This window comes from Helobdella robusta (genome assembly GCF_000326865.2).
Source record: "Helobdella robusta unplaced genomic scaffold HELROscaffold_10, whole genome shotgun sequence".
NCBI lineage: Eukaryota > Metazoa > Annelida > Clitellata > Rhynchobdellida > Glossiphoniidae > Helobdella > Helobdella robusta.
In genome coordinates this window covers 455,165-471,649 of record NW_008703571.1, presented here as the reverse complement: position 1 = coordinate 471,649, position 16,485 = coordinate 455,165, and the positions used below count along the sequence as shown (strand labels likewise).

Here is a 16,485-nt window from a genome sequence, read left to right as displayed (position 1 = left end):
ACCAACATATATATATATATATATATATATATATATATATATATATATATATATATATATATATAAAGATTTAGTCATAGTCATCACATCATCGTCATCTCCGTTCTTTATTTCACTCACCTTTCAATTATTCACTTAGTCATTGCATTGTATCTTCTTCACCCTCATTATTAAAATTATTACGATTGCCATCATCATCTTCATCATCATCGCCATCATCATCATTACCCTACTCATCATCATCTTCATCATCACCATCATCATCATTATCCTACTCGTCGTCATCATCCTCTTCATCATCATCTTCATCATCATCGCCATCATCATCTTCATCATCATTGCCATCATCATCATTATCCTACTCGTCGTCATCATCCTCTTCATCATCATCTTCATCATCATCGCCATCATCATCATTATCCTACTCATCGTCATCATCCTCTTCATCATCATCTTCATCATCATCGCCATCATCATCATTATCCTACTCATCGTCATCATCCTCTTCATCATCATCTTCATCATCATCGCCATCATCATCATTATCCTACACGTCGTCATCATCCTCTTCATCATCATCTTCATCATCATAGCCATCATCATCATTACCCTACTCATCGTTATCATCTTCTTCATCATCATCGCCATCATCATCATTATCCTACTCGTCGTCATCATCATCTTTCTCATCGTTGTTCATTACAGAAATTCCTTGCGTTGCAGTAAGCATGCTGGTATATAAAGCTACTAAATACTTTGTTCAAAATCTAAATTCCTCGTGCAAGCACTGCGGATATTTATAAATAGTCATTCCTAGTTTATTTTAAATCTACTAGAGGAGTTTTTCCAGTAAAAATTTTAAATTTACACTGAATCTTACGTTTTTTTCGCATTTTACTATCGAAGTTTTGATAAACTTTAATTTAGCTAACTTAAGCTAAGTTCTTTCAAATAAAATCAACGTTTTTTTTTCAAATATTACGCTTAATTGATATTATCAGTTCAAAATGTCAAGAGCCGAAGCAGCAGGAGACATGGCTGGAATAAGATGCAAGGTAATTTTTTTGGCAGATTCAAAAAAATTTCAATAAAATTAACTCATTAATTTAGAACTATTAGTTATGTTCGACGTATTCTCGAATGAATGAATAAACTCTTTTTACTGGCATTGAATATTTATGGTTTGCGATTGAACATGTGTGATTGGTTGGTCGGTAAATGAACATTTGTGATTGGTCGTTTTGATTGGTTATTCTTGCAGCTGTCCGGCAAATATGATGCTGGAGCAGAGGCAGATGTCATATCCTGGTTCAAGATGTTGTTGGGTCTGGAGTTGGAGCCTGGCATGAAGGAGATGGAGAAACAATTGAAAGATGGACAGCATCTCGTCAAGTTAGTATTTGTATACAGTATTTAATTTTATACTTGTTTTCAGCTGGTGGATATAATTTATGTCCAGAATAATTTTATTAACAATATTTAAATTGCTTGATAAAACATTTTGCTAATAAAACTCGATAGATTTTTTTAAATTTATTTGGTATTTTTATTTTAAAAACAAATTTTTATTAAGAGAAGAACATTTTTTTCATTATCTCAACAGACTGGCAAAAGAGGTTTTACGTAGAACAGCGAACGCACCAGAAAGAGCAAAGAAGATGGTTCTCAAAGCGAACACTCTGACCGCCCCATTCAAACAGATGGAAAACATTCAAACCTTCATAAACTTCTGCTCCAACTACGGCGTTCCGAAAACTGGTTTGTTTCAAACGGTGGACTTGTACGAAGGTAGGAACATGCCTCAAGTTCTCAACTGCCTGCAACAACTCGGTAGCGAGGTGTCGAAGTTAAACTAATTCTACTTTTTCTCACTTTTGTAATATTATTAAATCGACGATAACATCCTTTTTAATAACTTTTTTTATTTTCAACGTAACACAGGCACAACGTCACAACATGGACGGACCAACGATAGGACCGAAACCGACAGAGAAGAACATCAGAGAATTCACCGAGGAACAGTTGAAGGCAGGCCAAAGCATCATTGGTTTGCAGGCGGGAACCAACAAACTTGCCAGCCAATCAGGAATGACGATGGGTGGAGTCAGGCACGTGTCGGACATCAAGGTCGACGACATGACGCGTGAAGGTCACGGTGTGATAGGACTGCAAGCTGGAACGAACAAGCTGGCAAGCCAGGCAGGAATGAGTTTTGGAGCAGTGAGACATGTTGCCGATATAAGAGCTGACGACATGTCGAAAGAGGGTCAGGGCGTTATTGGACTTCAAGCTGGCTCTAACAAGGGAGCCAGCCAAACTGGAATGAGCATGGGCAGTGTTAGACACGTGGCAGATATCAGGGCTGACGATCTACAAAAAGACGGTCAAGCGTTTATTGGTTTACAAGCGGGAACAAATAAGTTAGCAAGCCAGGCAGGGATGACATTCGGTGGAGTGAGACATGCGGCCGACATAAGGGCAGACGATATGTCTAAAGATAGTCATGCAGTCATCGGTCTTCAAGCCGGATCAAACAAGGGAGCTACACAAGCTGGTATGAAAATCGGCTCCGTTAGACATGTAGCAGATATCAGGGCTGATGATATGAATAAAGAAGGTCAAGGGGTCATTGGATTGCAGGCGGGTACTAACAAATTGGCCAGTCAATCAGGAATGACTTTTGGAGGTGTCAGACATGCTGCGGACATCAGAGCTGACGACATCGACAGAGCCGGACAGGGAGTTATCAACCTGCAGTATGGCACAACGGATGGAGCCAACCAATCTGGAATGTCGTTTGGTAGCAGAAGAATCATCTCATAATTTCATTTCATCTCTTTTCAATGTATTGTATTCCCAGTTCGTTCTTATTACATTTTATTCGTACAGATCTCATTCAATTCATAACTGTTATTTATTTTCGTAATATATTGCTTTTCCGGAAAATTTCAACAAAGTTTCAATTATATCCTGATCTATAACTGGCAATTTAAATGACGTTACTTAATTGTTGGCTCGCATATGGCGCAGATAGCAATATAACAACAAAAATATTATAGAGCCCGCGCATATAGAATGCAAATAACTTATTAAAAATATAAAAAAAAACATTAAAAAAATTAAAATGGGAGTTTTAGACCATATAACGGTTGAATCATTTATTAATTTCTCCGTTGGTTTACTAGGATTGAAATATAGTCACTCTTTTTTGCATAAAAACAACAGTAACAACAGTGCTACATATGTATCCACGCAGTTCAAATTTTTCGGAGGGAATTCAAAATAGTTTGAGACCACACCTTGCTTAACATTAATTGCATAATTTAAATGTTTATATTTATATATATACATATATAAATATATATATAATGACTACATATAACTATCTAATATAATGCTAATAGCGGCTAATTCACTATCATGGTGATGTTAACGGCTTGGCTCTGCTTGACTCTCATCTCAAGCCAAGGCGATAAAATCCCAAGCCGAGCCGTAATTATGTATGTGCTTGGTTATTTGGGCATGTTTGTGTGCATGAAATAAAATAAAAATTTTTTTAAATCGGTTCCAAGGTCGGTTCCTCCGGTGTGTTTTTTGTCAACATCATGTGTATGCTTATGTATGTGTGAATATTGTCATGTATGTACGTGTGAATGTTTATGTGCATGAAATTAAATGAGAAATGAGAAAATGAAGCGTTAAACATAAATAACAACAACAACAATGTTAAACAAGCTAAATTGACGTTAACGAATGATCCTTCGAAACTTTTTGATATTACATAAATCAATTATAAAACAACAGCAATGAATTTTACGCCTGTACGCACGCACTTAAAATTTTTCTGAGAGAATTAAAAATAATTTAAGATAACATCTTAACACAATTGTACGATTTGAATGTATAAATATGACAATATAAGTGTATAATAGCAATATATATCTATGTATCTCTCTATCTATCTATCTATTTCTTTATTTAGTTTTGCGAGCATATGAATTTGGTTATATTTATTTGATAGGACTCGAATATAACCTTTATACCGGCTAATTCACTACCATGCAGTTAAATAACTACTGTTAACATGACGTCATTTCCTCCATCGATTTCGCAACAAATTACTCATCATATTTTATAATTTTTATTTGATGTTTTTTAATTAGTCAGTCACAATCATCATCATCGATATCGCAATGAAATCAATTTGAGAATTTTTAAAATTTTTGAAAAAAGTATCTTCATTCATTTTATGATACTACTTAGTTCAATAAGATACCGTTTGATACTGTACAATCAATTAACAAGTCAATCAACAAATGAATCAATCAACCGCTGAATCGAATCAACTGACCGAATAATTAATCAATCAGTTATTTAACTAACCAATCAAACAATCAACTAATCAACTAATGAACCGTGAATTATGTAATTTGATATTATTTTTGTAAATTTTAATCAAAATATTGCAATTTCTTATGTAAGCTAACTATCCATGAAGCTAACCTATGGCTTCACCAAACGGTAAGCCACTGTGTTTTCTAAACAATAAGCAATAATTTCATTTAAACTGACAACAATAATTTTAAATTATATAATTCGATTTAATTATATTGTTTTAAAAATATTTAGTCAAGTAAATATTTTGTAATAGATGTTTGTTAAATTAAAACCCATGCAATAAGCTAAGGATGTCGAATTGCCCGAGCCTTTAAATGTTATCTGCTATAAAATATTTTTCGGCGAATTTGTAAATATAAACAACATAATTTATAAAATGTTTGAATTTTTTTCTTCTTTTGCACATTCGTCCGTTCGTTTAATGGAGATGTGATAAATTAATAAATTGTAATTTTTAGGAGGCGTTATTCTGAAATGAATTTTGACTTTGATTTCTATCGCGAAAATTTAAATGCCACGAAACCGCCTTATAAATGTCCGATCAAGAGCTGCGACAAACTCTACCGAAGTCTGCCAGGCATCAAGCAACATTTGAACGAACACGAAATGGAGGGCAACAAATTAAACCGCCCCTTCACTAAAAACGGCAAGAGAAATAAAAATGCGAAGTCGAAATACAAAGGAGAAGCTGGCCTTAAAAGTGGTAACTTTAATAATCAGCTGCTTGAAGTTGAGTTAGGAGGTGAAACAGTAACTCTGGATGCAAAAATGCCAATGCAAATTATAAAGATTGACAGTAAGTTTGAAACAAAAGTGCCTAATTTAAAAATGATAAGTAGCAGAAAAGATCGTAATGATGATTTTGAAGACAGTCACTACCAACATGATGCAGATGAACATTCTCATGGTGCTACTAATCTACCAGAAGCTAAATTTAAAATTCTTGATGATTATGCGAAGAGATCAGATTGTGCTTCATCAGAAAATAGAAAAGAATTCAAATCCATGTATGATCTGGATGAGCAGGTAAGCCATGCAAACAACTATCTATTTTTGTTTGTATAAATTTTTTTATTAATTTTTCAAAATATTTTCTACAAATTATTCTCCCTCCCTGACATTCTAGGATAAAGCCTGGTTGAGTATAATAAACAAAGAGAGAATGAAGAAACATCTGCCCCAACTAACTCCCAATTTACTTGAATATGCCATAGATTTATTTGAACAGCAGTGCTACTTCAAACAAATTTCATCTGCTCCACACAGTCCCAGCCAGCATTTGAACTCAACAAAGGATGAGGATGCTGTCTGTTGCATCTGTAATGATGGTGAATGCATCAGCACTAATGTCATCCTGTTCTGTGATCTATGCAATATAGCTGTCCATCAGGTCAATGTCTTATTTTTCAAGTGTTTATTTGTGCTTAAAAATTTCTTAATAGTGTTCACTGGTGTTATTTTTCTGCTAATTTTTCTTTAAACTTATGAAAAAAGTGTTAAAAAGTCTGATCTTGTTTTAAGCATCTCTTTGTTTTGAGATTTTTTTGTTCTAATTTTTTGAAGATTTAAATTTGAATAAATATTTTAGGAATGCTACGGTGTACCCCACATACCAGATGGGCTATGGGTGTGTCGTCGATGCCTAATCTCTCCGTCGAATTCAGTGCCATGCTGTTTGTGCCCATCTAAAGTGGGGGCCATGAAACAGACAGATGACGGCAGGTGGGCTCACATCATTTGCGCCCTCTGGATCCCCGACGCCGGGTTTGCCAATCTCGTCTTCCTGGAACCCATTGATGGCATTGATAGGATATCAAAAGCTAGGTTGGGATTGGATAAATGGGGAGAGAGAGGAGAGATAGACTAGGATCTCAGCTGTAATAATTATCAAGCTAATTGTTTTTAGAATTTACTGTTAATTGTTATACTGCAGTCATCTCTGTTATCAATGTTTGGCTTTCATAATAGTTTATTATTATTCACTCTATCTATCTATCTAGAAGGGAATATTCTCCTGTGTTGTAATCATCTGAAGTTATTCAGTCACTTGAATTCTTTAGGAGAACATTAGGAGAATTCTTCGTTAAATAAAAACTGATCCTAGCCAAATTCAATTTAAAATTTTCGCTTCTACGTACCAAATTTTCATCTACATATTCACCCTCTCAGATGGAAGTTAACCTGTCAGATATGCAAGCGGAAGTCATCAGGTGCATGCATACAGTGCCACAAATCCAGCTGCTACAATGCTTTCCACGTCACCTGTGCCCAGAAAGCCAACTACTACATGAAAATCGAGCCCATAGCTTCACACACCGCTTCATTATCCTCACCACCCCCCTCTTCTTGTACGTCACTGATTTCTAGGGATGTGCTCGATAGAGATGGTCTGCTATCAGCTGCTACTAACCTTCAAGTTAGTTACAAAAAGACTGCCTATTGTGATATGCATACACCGAAATCTCATCAGAGTGACAAAAGTTGCAAGAGTGTTTTAGATAGAAATGTCAGTGTTTTGTCCACATCTGGGCCAATGAAATCTAGAATAAGGAAGGCGAGAAAGATGGTGATGGAAGGGAGAGAGGAACTGCCCATTCTGTCATTTCCTAGTATTACTGATAAGTGGTAAGCCCTGGTTGTTGTTGTTTGTGCTGTTATCTGTTTGTGTTGTTTGCTTATGTCGTTGTTTGCTTATGTAGTTGTTTGTTTGTGTTGTTGTTTGTTCGTGTTGTTGTGGTTCGCTTAAAGTTGTTATTGTTGTTTCTTATGTCATGTTTTTACCTGTATATTTTTAATGGTTGTTTGTGATAGTACCTATATTCTATCTTTACACTTGCCATTCGTTACCATGCACTGGTAATTACGTTGTATTGTACTGTTTTTCATACACTGGTATGGTACATTATTTCAAACAGGATTTTCAATATATTTGACATTTTTATGAAGTATTATTTGGTTAATATTGCTTTCCTGCTGTTAAGCTTAGTGAGGAATAAATCAAGTTGTAATGAATAGACTAAATTGTTTACAAATTTTTATAATTTCATAACTCCTGATGATAAAAAGAAAATTATTTACATCCAATTTTGTAACTTCTGATGATAAAAAGATATCCAATTTTTCAATCTTAATCCTAAATCTCCATCCCTGACCAGCTTGTCGAGGCTGAAGACAGCAGTGTCAAAGTTGATATACAGTGACAAGCCATCATTGAGGTTGAGTAAGGATGATGATGTGTTGGTGAGGGTGAAGAACTACTGGCTGCTGAAGAGGAAGAGTGTGGATGGAGTGCCTTTGCTGGTGCATGCCAACTCCTATAGTCTGGATAAGTTGAATGAGGTTGGTGTTTGTCGTTGTTGTTGGTGTTGGTGCTAGAGTTTCTGGGTGTTGGTTGTTGTGAGGATTACTTGTAGTACTGTTGTTGTTGTTGTTGTTGTTGTTATTGTTGTTGTTGTTGAATGTTGATACTGTTGTGTGTTGTGGTGGTTAGTTATTGGTGGTGATGATATTGTTGGTTATAACGAATGATAACAGAAACGGAATTTCGATAATTATGAATTTAATAATGTGAATTTGCGTCATTCCTTTTCTACCAGAAGCAAAATACCAGTGGCTCTAACGAATGCAGCCAACAATTCAACGCTACGGCTACCACCGTCAACAACGACATCAACAACAGCAGCAGCAGCTGCTGCTGCAGCAACGACAACAGCAACAACGGTGCCCTACTTAATGAACTAAAGGGATTGAAGAACATTAAAAGGTTGAGGCAGGAGTTGGAAAGGGTGAGGTTGCTGAATGAGCAAGTTAAGAAGAGGGAGAAACTAAAGAGACAGCAGGTAGGATGATATTGATGATGATGATGATGATGATGATGATGATGATGATGCTAGTGTTGACATTAATGATAATGGAGATGAGGGTGATGATAATGATTGAAAAGTTTTTTATAATAATAATTATTATTATCATTATTATTGTTCTTTTTATTCTTATTATTATTCTTATTATTATTATTATTATCATATTTCCAAGGTTCATTTGTTTGAGAGAATTTGTGAGTTGAAGTTTAAACTGATGGGCGCTGATGATGACCTCAATGGTGAAGAGGAGAAGATAGCCAAAATTGTCAATGCAAAAAGGAAAATTAAATTAAAAAGAGAAGGTTCTTTAAAAAATACTACTACTACTACTACTGCTACTACTACTACTACTGCTACTACTACTACTATTATTTCTTCAAATACTACCGTTACTACTAGGACTAAAACTGCCTATGATGATGAGAATAATAATAATAAGGATGATAACATCAATAGCAACAGTAATGGTATTACAAACATTATTAGCATCAGCAACAACAACAACAATGGCAAGTTGATGGACAGTTCAATTCTCCTAGCAAATGAAACACTGAAATCAAACCAAAATAATATGATTACAACAACTACTGCTACTGCTTCTACTACTTCAGATACTTACAATAATGTTGATTACAACAACAACAACAGCAACAACAATGATGATGGTAATAACATGGTAAACAATACGACATCAAATCTTAAGCATCAGCATCACGCACACAATAAACTACCGCCAAAAAACGTTTCTGATAACCTTATATTATTGGCCGATGCTGCTGAATTTGACCAATCAAATTCGTCAATATGTAATAACGTCCAATCAGAAAACTCCAACCAAACATCCAGCCTTCCAAACTTACATATCTCCACTCAAAATGTCAACAGCCAATCAAATGCCAGCTCTCAAACTGCTAACCAATCAAAGACAGTTGAAGCTTGTGATTCAACAACTGATTGGCCGAGCACAAGCACAAGAAAGAAAACTTCATCCAATAAAATGACTTCTAAAAACTCGAATTTTGAAAATAACCAATCCAAATCTTTCAAAAGAAAATCAGATTTAGTGGTTAATAATAAAATTGACTCTAAAAAACAAAAAGTGATTTTAAGTAATAAAATAATTAAAAAATTTTCAAAGTCATCTAACAATGGCAGAGGTAAACTACACATATTGCTATTGCTATCTTGGATATATTATACATATATATATATATATATATTTTTATTATATATTATTTAAAATAATTAAAATTAAAATTTTCGCTATTTTTTTCTAATTTTCGAATTCAATTAAAAAATTATTTACCCTTGAAAAGTTTCAACGAGGAACAGTTGTCTAGCCTCTCGGTCAATTAGTACGACGAATAATAATAATAATAAGATGAATAATAAAATCAATAATAATAATAATAATAATAATAATAATGGCAGCAACAATGCCGTAAATAATGAAAATAAAATTGCTGGGGACAAAAGTATCGCTAATATAAATAATACCTCTACTAATAATTCTAACCAGCCCAAGAAAAATAATAACAATAACGATAACAATAAAAATAATAATAAAAATGTCAGTAATAATAGTAATAATAATAATCGTGAAGATGATGATGAGAACGGTGACGACGATCTTATCCCTTTGTGTCATGGTGATTTTGTTTGGGCTCAGTGGAATAACTCGCCATCTTACCCTGCCATTGTTAGCATCATCATTATTATTATTATCATTATTGTTATTATTATTTTTTACTCTCAAACATTTGTTGATCAGAGAGCATAAGAGGGTCGTACATTATATTTCACATCTCATCTTATTTACACTCTGATGATGTAATTATTAATTTTCGATTGATTTCATTTGGATTTTATCTTTTCGGTCAATAAAAGAATGTTCCCACCATTATTATTATTATTATTATTATTATTACTGATGTTCTTATCACCATGGTAACGGTCGTCATTATTCAGATTGTGGATCCGAGATTGATGCACAACGACAGCCTAACTCTCCATAGCGTCAGGAGGGGTAATTCTCTGAGAAATAACATCAACAATAATAACAACAGTAATAATAACAACAACAACAATAATAATTACAATAATATAATTCCTGTGCCCTCTGATGATGTCGTGAGAGTGAATGATAAAATGAACAGTGGGAAGTTTCTCGTCTGCTTCTATGATAACAAGAGGACCTGGTTAGATTTATTTGTTTATTTTTTTCTTTTTAAAAATTAATTTAAATGAAACAATCAAAGTTAATTATTATTATTATTACTCACTTGTTTATTTATTTCTAATAGCTCTAATTTCGCGTCAATGAAGTAAAGTAAAAATACTATAAAACATCCCAATACATACGTATCATAATTGATTTTTACCCTATAATATATACGAATGACTAATTAATAACAATAATATAATAATAATTAATCATGTTAATTAATCATAATTAACTTTTGGCCTATAATTATAACAACAGGCAGTGGGTGACCAGGTCAAAACTGGACCCGCTGGGAGTGGACTCTGGACTGGATAGGGACAAAATCTCGGCGGTACGAAGGGCCAATGCTAGGAGGCCCTTAATCGAAGCCTACAAACGCTCTTTGATGCATAGGTGTCTTAGGTTCGGCGAGAATTACGATGACGTTGTTAAAGTTGTCTTGAATTAGTCCTCTTTTTTTGCGTAGCTTTTTTTTGTAATATGTTTTAGGTATGTTTTTAATGAATTATCTTTTTCGGTTTTGTTATTTTTGAAAATGTTTTATTTTTTTAGTCTTGAATTTATTTTTCAAAAAAAAAAACTTTAAATAGTCGTTTTGCGATTGGTTTTTTTTTTATTGTAAGTATAATGACGTCATCCTTGCAAATGTGTCGCGTTGATTATGTCGTCATCATGTTTTATGTGTAGAGTTTTTTTTTTTATTTTCCTAGGTGTCCAGCTTGATTTAGAATAATTTTTATATTAATAATAATAATAATAATTTTATTATTTTACTCATTTTTGATTAATGTTTTTGTACATACGTATGTAGATGTCTATGTACGAATTAATTAACTTTTCATTTGTTTTTCATTTAGAATGTAATAAATTTATTATCACCTTCTCTCTCTCTCTCTCTCTCTCTCTCTCTCTCTCTCTCTCTCTTTCTCTTCTCTCTTATATAAATATGTATGTGATTAATGTTTTATTCATAACGCCTACCCTTTAGCTTAATTAGATACCCCAAATATTAAAATATTATTATATTAACGTTTGAATCATGAATTTGTATATATGGTATAGTAAATGTATATATGTTGGAAGGAGACCGTATTTTATACGGTATTGTATGAATTCTAATGAATTGTTGGCATTAATTAGTTTAAAGTTTGTATTTTCAATTTATTGATAATAGAAGTTGTTCAATTTATTGAAAATAGAATTATTATCCAAATTCATTATTTAAATTTAAAAAAAACTGTTGTCATCCAAATAACAATGAAGCACAGAGAAATGACAAGAACAAAGATGAAGAATACGACACCAACTAAGTAAAAACTTTGCTAAATCGAAATACGGTCTATCTGAGTGATGAATTTTGATAACAATCTAGGAAAGAATATTGAAAAGACAAACTCTAAATTGATTAATGCGATCAATTCGGTAGAATTCATACAATACCGTGTATATATATATGTATATATATATACATATATATGTATATGTATCATTTGTTCATTTATTCATTTCATAGCATCCCCACCCATTTATAAGTTTTATGAATATGTGTATGCACATCAAAAAATTACAAAAATTATTGTGATTTATCAATTGATTTATGGTGTAATTATAAAAGTAATAATAAATAATAGTATTTTTAATAATACTTATCAGTAAATAATTGTAATAGTGATAACGATGACGACGATGATGATAACACGATATAATGATTTATTATTGAACCTATGAAAATGATGTATTGACGTATTATTTTTCTACTTTATATTTATGATGGAATAAAATCATAGAAGAATGTCATTATTATTTTGATAAGATTCTTCTCGCTTCACACCTTCCATAATTAAATTGTATAACGTCACGGCTAATCATCATGAAAATAATTATAAGAATATTTATTATTATTACTATTATAATAAAAGTTTTTCTTCACATTTTATAGCCTCTTGTCTTAGTGCGAAAATTTCGTATTAAAAATTAAAATCTCTTCATCCTGTTCCAGTATGGTTCAGATATTGCACGTAATGTAAAGTAGGAATGTTGTAGGCAGAACTACTAGGTATTCAGCTTCCAATACTTATATGGCTGGCTATGCTAAACAAAGTTTCTGCTGGAACAAGGGTATTGCCAACAAAGCGTACATAAAGCTATTATTAAATTAATTATTAATTAAATTAAAAATTAAATTAATTATTAAATTAATTTATTATTATTTTCTATTTAATTATTAAAGCTATTAATTTATTAGGTAGATAAATCTCATTGCCCCTGTTATGTGCTAATATATTAATGTAATATATATTATGAATGATAACAAACAATGATAGCAATATAAATGGTGGTAGTGATACTGATACGGATACTGATAACGATTTTATGGATGATTAAGAAGGACGATGATGATGATGATGATGATAAGGTAGACCAAAATTATGAATTCATGATCGTTCTCAATCATCATGTAGGTAAAGCATGTACATTTGATAAAAGGAATATGCGTTAAACTGATTATTAAGTGTTAATGTTCTCTCGCTATCAATAACGTTACGCGTATAGTATCATGTACAGCAGGGGTGGGCAAACTACGGCCCGCGGGCCACATGCGGCCCACAAAGCTATTTTATGTGGCCCGCCCGCGTGACCTTGCTCGCTTAATAAAAGGTCGTCAACCAGACATTATGACCAAAAAAAGGAGCCACAAATCTTAAAAAATTCTCCCCGGGTCGAAAAAATTTGCTATTTAAGTACATATGCAGCCCTTCAAAAATAAAATTGTTCTCAATGCGGCCCTCACAGCAAAAAGTTTGCCCACTCCTGATGTACAGTAACAACACAATCAGAAGGGCGGCCTTGACATTTTTAAATTTTATTTCGCATCTCATTGGCTCAGTCACTTGTTTGAATGAACGGGTGGTTGAGCTCGGACGATATCGTGAAATGATCAGGAGATAATTTAGCGGCGATGACCAAAATCGGTAGACTGCTGCAAAATTTCTCGCACATACACACACACATACAGACACACACCCATACGTTGCACGTACACAGACATTTTATCTTCACAACAGGCAGAAGCCAGTTTTAAGTTTGGAAGAAGTAGCTTTCGTACCGGTTAATTGTGCAATACGTTCAGTGCATATGTATGTTTGTAATGGCCTTATGTATTTATGTGTCTACGTATTCATGGATGTATTGTTAAGTGTGTGTGTGTGTGTGTGTGTGTGTGTGTGTGTGTGTGTGTGTGTGTGTGTGTACGCTTGTATGCCTTAGTATTAACATAATAATATCTGTTTTGTTGAAACTTTAATAATTATTTAAAAATCAAAAGACGACAGGACGGAAAACAGCAGAGGAAAACATTTTTTTAATGTAACGACAAGAAAAATTTCAAAATTTGACAAATTCTGATTATAACAATTAGTACCTTTGAAAGGAAAAGAAGATTGAAAAGTTTGGGTACGAAGAGAAAGAGAGTGAGAAAGAGTGAGAGAGAGAGAGAGATCGTGACGAGTGATAAGAATAAAAAGATTTTGACGTGCTCAAACAATAAAAATAATTATATATATATATTTAAATAATAAACATGATTATATAATAAAATAAACCGGTGACGTCATATTTATCATATTTATTCAATAACAATAAATTAATTAATCAATTAATTAACTACCTAATTAGCTAATTAAAGTAAACGTTTAGAAAAATATTGAAACAACACCCTCTAATATGGCTATGACTGTGTCCTAGAGAAGGGGTCGGCAAATTTTTTGCTGAGGGCCGCATTGAGAACTATTTGACCTTTGAAGGGCCGCATATGTACTTAAATTGCAAACTTTTTCGACCCGGGGGAGAATTTTTAAGATTTGTGGCTCCTTTTTTGGTCATAATGTCCGGCCGACGACCTTTTTTTGGCGAACAAGACCTCGTGGGCCGCATAAAATAGCTTCGAGGGCCGTAGTTTGCCCACCCCTCTCCCTAAAGAATAATTATTAGTTTAGTAGAATCGTTTCTGGATTGTAAGAAAAAAAGATGATAATATCTAGATGAATTCCTAACGAATCATTATTCCTGAATTGAATTAATTAATAAATTAATTAATTAATTAATTAAGTATTCGCCTAACTGCACGATACTTTTACATGATCAACATTTAATTATATTTCTACACATATTAATTATATATATATATATATATATATATAAATTAATTATTTAAATCTAATTAATCTCACAAAATGGCAAAATTAATGGAATGCATTATAAATAAAATAGAACGAACGATTAGTTAAACAAATAAACTAAATTAACATTAACTAACAGACGAATACTAATTAGCTCATGAATATTAATCACTTAATTACAATAATTAGCTGATTATAACTGGACCTGATGAATCAACGCATGGAAAGGCTCCATAAACGTTGTGTTGTGATGGAGATAGAGAGCTAGGTAAGGTAATTAACATAAAACATGTATAGGTAGGTACACAAGCGTACACCCACACATACACACACACACATACACAAACAAACAATTGCATTGACTTGTGATACATATACGTAAGCTATTTTATGTTCTTAGTTATTACAGTAACGGCAGTGACAGTTATAAAAAAAGACATAATTAGCAGTTGATAACAATAATAAAATCAACAAACATGTAGCGCTTCATAATCAAAAATTAAAGGAAATATTTATTTAAAAAAATTAAAAATCTCTATTTATTATCTTTGAGTTCTACTAAATTCAGCACGAGATTGCATATAAAATATGGAAAAATAAATCATTTCAAGATATCGAGATGAAATTGTAATATAAAGAAAAATAATAATATTATATATATATTTATATATATAATATGACAAAGACGCTAACTATTATTATTGCTATCAAAATATGAAAAAAGCAACAACAACCAATTTTCAAAAAGCAGAGAGAGAGAGAGAGAGAGAGAGAGAGAGAGAGAGAGAGAGAGAGAGAGAAGAGAGAGAGTGACTAATTCAATAATGAAAATGTAAAATCGCGATAGAGAATGAATGATGAATATGCCGCGCCAAAAAAAAGAAAGAAAAATTGCGCCCATTCATCATTACGTCATCAAATTGTTCGTAGCGACATCTATGGCATTCTAGTATATTAAAATCGAATCCAAACTATACACACGCACAATAACTAGCTAATCTCAGAGATATATATATATATATATATATATATACATATATATATATATATATATATATATATATATATATATAGAGAGAGAGAGAGAGAGAGAGAGAGAAAGAGAGAGATTACAAAAATCAAGGAATGTAACGTATATGTAGTTTGTTTACTTGTTTGTTTGAATGTATATATGTATGTATGTGTGTATGTATGTATATGTATGTATGTATATGTATGTATGAGTGTATGTGTGTATATACGTACGTATGTTCAACTAGTAAATAATTGTCAAAAAAAAATCAAAGGAAAGACCAAAGAACTAGAAAAAATTATCCGACAATATAGAACAAAAAAAAAAATAAATTTTTTGATGACTTGATTGCTAATGCATTATATATAAATATATATGAATATATATATATATAATATATATATATATATAATATTCATATAATATATATATATACGTATATAAGTAGAGATCATTTTATGGTATGTACTAATTATATATGATAAAGACATTGTACACAGTGGCAAATATTTTTGTATCCATTCATGAAATTTGTTCATTCATTCATTCATACATTCATTCGTTCATTCATTCATTCACTCATCCATTCGTTCATTCATTCGTTCACTAATTCATTCATTGAAAAACAAGGAAAAATGCACACACACACATAGATGTGCACAAACTCAAATGTGCACATATTAACAAGAACACGCATAAAAACAAAAACTCCAGATAGACAGACAGACAGACAGACATAGGCAGACTGGTAGCGAAGAGAATATGACAAAGCATACTTAATACATATTTGTTTTGAAAGCAGAACATGCC

At 32.5% G+C, this 16,485-nt stretch overlaps 3 protein-coding genes across 3 annotated transcripts; all 3 read left to right on the top strand.

The window, feature by feature from the left end:
• The first annotated feature begins 776 nt into the window (after nucleotides 1-776).
• HELRODRAFT_185231 (hypothetical protein) lies at nucleotides 777-3,121 on the top strand. The gene is made up of 4 exons (XM_009011753.1): nucleotides 777-1,055; nucleotides 1,262-1,392; nucleotides 1,604-1,838; nucleotides 1,942-3,121. Exons 1-4 carry the CDS (start codon nucleotides 1,008-1,010, stop codon nucleotides 2,821-2,823), a joined length of 1,296 nt encoding a protein of 431 aa, XP_009010001.1. The 5' UTR covers nucleotides 777-1,007; the 3' UTR covers nucleotides 2,824-3,121.
• A 1,751-nt stretch (nucleotides 3,122-4,872) lies between these two features.
• On the top strand, nucleotides 4,873-7,027 carry HELRODRAFT_71717 (hypothetical protein; the record flags this gene model as incomplete). The annotated part of the gene is made up of 5 exons (XM_009011752.1): nucleotides 4,873-5,424; nucleotides 5,525-5,788; nucleotides 5,987-6,222; nucleotides 6,568-6,746; nucleotides 6,816-7,027. 5 exons carry the CDS (start codon nucleotides 4,873-4,875, stop codon nucleotides 7,025-7,027), a joined length of 1,443 nt encoding a protein of 480 aa, XP_009010000.1.
• A 2,152-nt stretch (nucleotides 7,028-9,179) lies between these two features.
• HELRODRAFT_189983 (hypothetical protein) lies at nucleotides 9,180-11,323 on the top strand. The gene is made up of 4 exons (XM_009011751.1): nucleotides 9,180-9,418; nucleotides 9,578-9,960; nucleotides 10,230-10,459; nucleotides 10,744-11,323. Exons 1-4 carry the CDS (start codon nucleotides 9,259-9,261, stop codon nucleotides 10,931-10,933), a joined length of 963 nt encoding a protein of 320 aa, XP_009009999.1. The 5' UTR covers nucleotides 9,180-9,258; the 3' UTR covers nucleotides 10,934-11,323.
• Nucleotides 11,324-16,485: the final 5,162 nt, after the last annotated feature.